General features: G+C 39.2%; 1 protein-coding gene across 1 annotated transcript in view; it reads right to left on the minus strand.

Moving 5' to 3' along the window:
- Positions 1-3,206, minus strand: part of LOC106877076 (uncharacterized) — a 262,423-nt gene extending 259,217 nt beyond the window's left edge. Inside the window, exon 1 of the mRNA XM_052973794.1 lies at positions 2,734-3,206. Within this exon, the coding sequence (XP_052829754.1) occupies positions 2,734-3,130 (397 nt within the window). The 5' untranslated portion in view covers positions 3,131-3,206. The remainder of the gene's footprint in view (positions 1-2,733) is intronic.
- Between the last annotated feature and the right edge of the window lie 470 nt (positions 3,207-3,676).

The following is a 3,676-nucleotide window of genomic DNA, read 5'->3' on the forward strand; positions in this document are numbered from 1 at the left end:
CTGAGGAGACAGGGTCTACCCATAGTCTTTCTCAGGAAGCGAAACCTTTAGACTTCTTTTTCTTATTTTTTCCAGCATGCTTGTTTGAAATGATTACTGCAGAAACAAACCATTATGCAGAATGTAAACAAGCCGGACAAAAAGATAGCTTGTGGATTTACCTGTAATTAGAGTCACTTTGAGACAAAAATTATGCAATAGAATTGATTAAGAACCCTTTCTTCAATTATGTTCCAAATATCACATTAATATGTTGATAAATAAAAAAGTTACAGGTGTTTAATGAGACTAGTCTAAATTCATGATTATTTTAGAATTTAATTGAAACTCATGTAAGTGGAATTTGGTCAGAAATATAGTAACGAAAGGGTTAATGAATTCCATGACAGTCTAATCTGATAGAAAGGTACTAATCTAAAAGATGTGAGATGGAGGGAGTTCGTAATTGGGAAGTTTTGATAGATTTGCATGCCAAACATGGTCAAAAGCTTTGTTGATATCTATTGCAACAATAATCCTTTCATTGACCTACACTAAAGTAAGAGCCTGCAGGTGGGTGACTTAAGAGAATAGGCTACCAGTGAATCACTGAGAAGAGAAAGAAAGTCAAGATGTTGGAGAATGTCATTGTTAATAAATTTCCATTTGATAAAGACCTCCACTGGTCAAAGTTGACCATAACTGTGCAAGCCTGGTTAAAATTCTTTAGAAAGATGACAGCTGCACATACATGCAAGTCTCACTTTTCCATGACAACAATGTTTATCCAAGGGAAACATGCAACTGCCATCTTTTTCAAAAATCTTGACCAGGCTTGCACAGTTATGGTCAGCCTTGACTAGTGGTGGCCTTTTTTAAATGGAGACATCTTGCCTGACCCTCTAACAGTTCCATTAATCTACCACTTTGGATTGGTACTTTTATTATTGATCCAAAAAGGATGAAAGGTAAAGTTGAACTCAGCAGGATTTGAACTCAGACCCAGTGATCTTATTGGTTTAAAGCAACAAGAAATATTATTTTGCACTTGGCAAGCAAAGTGGGAACTTATTGGGATGGAAGGAGATGGATTTGGAGACAAATTCATCAAGAGTGAGTTATTTCTTTACTACCCACATGGGGCTACACACAGAGGGGACAGACAAACAGATTAAGTCGATTATATCGACCCCAGTGCGTAACTGGTACTTATTTAATCGACCCTGAAAGGATGAAAGGCAAAGTGGACCTCAACGGAATTTGAACTCAGAACGTAGCGGCAGACGAAATACCGCTAAGCATTTCGCCCGGCGTGCTAACGTTTCTGCCAGCTCGCCGCCTTATCAAGAGTGTGTAGTGTGGAGTTTTATGCAAAGCAGACACCGTAGTTGAGAAGTGAAGGAAAAGAGAGATTCTACAAAGTCAGTGGAGATTCTTTTGGCAAGGGTTAAGAAGGACTGGCTATGGTTTGAGAAGCAGGAATACTTGAAAGCTGTGTGTTATTTGAAGACACTTTTGTAATCCAGATGTAGTCTCCCAAGAATTATGCAGCTGGGAGAAGGCCAACTAGTTTTGAGTAATGGGTGAGATTCTCCAGGCATTGGAGGCATTGTTTGTTGCCTGAACAGCTGCAGCACATCTATGAGTGAAACACCTTGAAGGACTTAGGACATGAGATTTGTTGCATGTGGGATATGGAGAGACCTACCTAAAAGGATGATTTTAATCACCTAACTAACTGCTTTTGATGGGTCAGAAGTGAAGCATATCCACTACCAGGAATAACTGGTTGGCTGACTTGGAGTGCCATAGGATTGAAGGAAAGGAGGGTATTGTGTAGTATGTGATTGGGTGTTGTATCATCATCGTTTAACGTCCGCTTTCCATGCTAGCATGGGTTGGACGATTTGACTGAGGACTGGTGAAACTGGATGGCAACACCAGGCTCCAGTCTGATTTGGCAGAGTTGTGATAAAGCAGTAAGTCACACACAGTAGAGGTTAAATTTTCAGGTAAAAAGAAAAAAAGAGTGGTTGGAGTGTCTGTGCGTCACCCCCAAATCACACCCCTCAATATGAGCAAATGATGAAACAAGTTGATGTAGGGAGTTGAGAACAGCAAAGGATTCAGCTTCTGCACCAACAGCAGAAGTATGGGATGAGTGTGAGAGCCACAAAGAGTGTGACTATAGAAGTCACTGAAGATGATGACTTAAGAAAAGAATGGAGGTGAAGGGTTAATGGTACAAGAATTGCTATGGTACAAGAATTCAGAGAGAAGTAGAGGGAGTAGATATACTTGGGAGAATAAGGAAAGAATGCTTTGAGCCAGAATTACTGGAAGTCATTATTGCTGAAATCCTGGAGAAAGAGGTGAATGATAGGGGAAGTGGAACTTATGAAGCAGAGACACCATCATTTCAAGTGAAGTTTGATTAAGCAGAGATGAATAGTAAACTGGGGTTGAGAATCTGTGTCTGAGAGAGATAGGATATTGCGGTTTGTGTATACAAGGTGATGTGTAGAACCTAGGTTGAAAAGAGGAAGGAGAATTCACAAGAGAATTTAGAGTATTTTTGTTATTTTAGGGATGTGTAAAGCATGACGGTGCATGGGATGGGTAAAGCATGACCAGAAGCCTTGCAACAGAATGAATTCTGCTGAAGAAACCAAGGGCCAGGCAGTGTGATGTGCCAGTCACCCCAAAAATAAAAACAAGGAATGAAACTGTATGCCATATAACAGGACTACTTACCTTTTGAAGGAGGAGGACGTTCATTTCTATTAGTGTCATTGGGTGCAGGCTGAGGACTTCGATCCAGGAATTCCAGAGCAGTTGCTTGCAGTTCAGTACTACTGACACAAATAGCAACATGAAACACAGTCCTAGCTAAATCATGATTACTTATTTGTTGAAAGAAACTATTAGAAATCTCTATAAATTTTCTTTTTTGTTTCTGTTCTGCTATAGTTTTAGGTTCATCAATTTGAAGTAACAAACACAGCCGTTCAAATATCTCCTTTAATGCAGCATCAGCAGACATTTTAGCATAGTGCTCCTTCAAATGTGTATCCTTTTGTTTTGTTACAAGAATGTAGCCACGGAATTTATTGAAAGCATTTTGTATTTCTTCAGTTAATTTGAATTTCATATCTTCAAAGACCTTTCTGGTAAGGGTTGAATCATCTTTCTGAGCACGCTTTATGACCTACAATAAATAGCATTGTACAAGTGTATTTGAAAGGAAAACAAGTTAGCATTCTGTTGAAGATCAACTCATGCTTAGCAAGTGTATAAAAAGAGATACTCTAATATTAGTACATTGAATTTAGTGAGCAGTTTCTCTGTAATTATAAGGGCTCTAATTCGATGGAGCATGTATGTATTTAGATATTGAGACCTTTAGTATCAATATCTACCACGATATACAAATGTCCCCGGACTAGTTCTGTAGTGCACCAACAGATGGCAGCACACAGTTGCGTGCACAGTGAGAGCGAGCAGTAACCTTCATGAGGCAGTGTGCCGAGTGACATCGCTGTGTTTACTTCACAAGTTATGAAATTTATAATTTCATGATCATGTGTATTCTGTAGCCTAGGATTTTGACATTAACAGGAACAAAGAGCCAACATGAAATTTTGCATTAAACTCAGGAAGTCTGCCACAGAGACATTGAGCATGCTTTGGCAAGCTT

This window comes from Octopus bimaculoides, chromosome 17 (assembly GCF_001194135.2).
Source record: "Octopus bimaculoides isolate UCB-OBI-ISO-001 chromosome 17, ASM119413v2, whole genome shotgun sequence".
Lineage (NCBI taxonomy): Eukaryota > Metazoa > Mollusca > Cephalopoda > Octopoda > Octopodidae > Octopus > Octopus bimaculoides.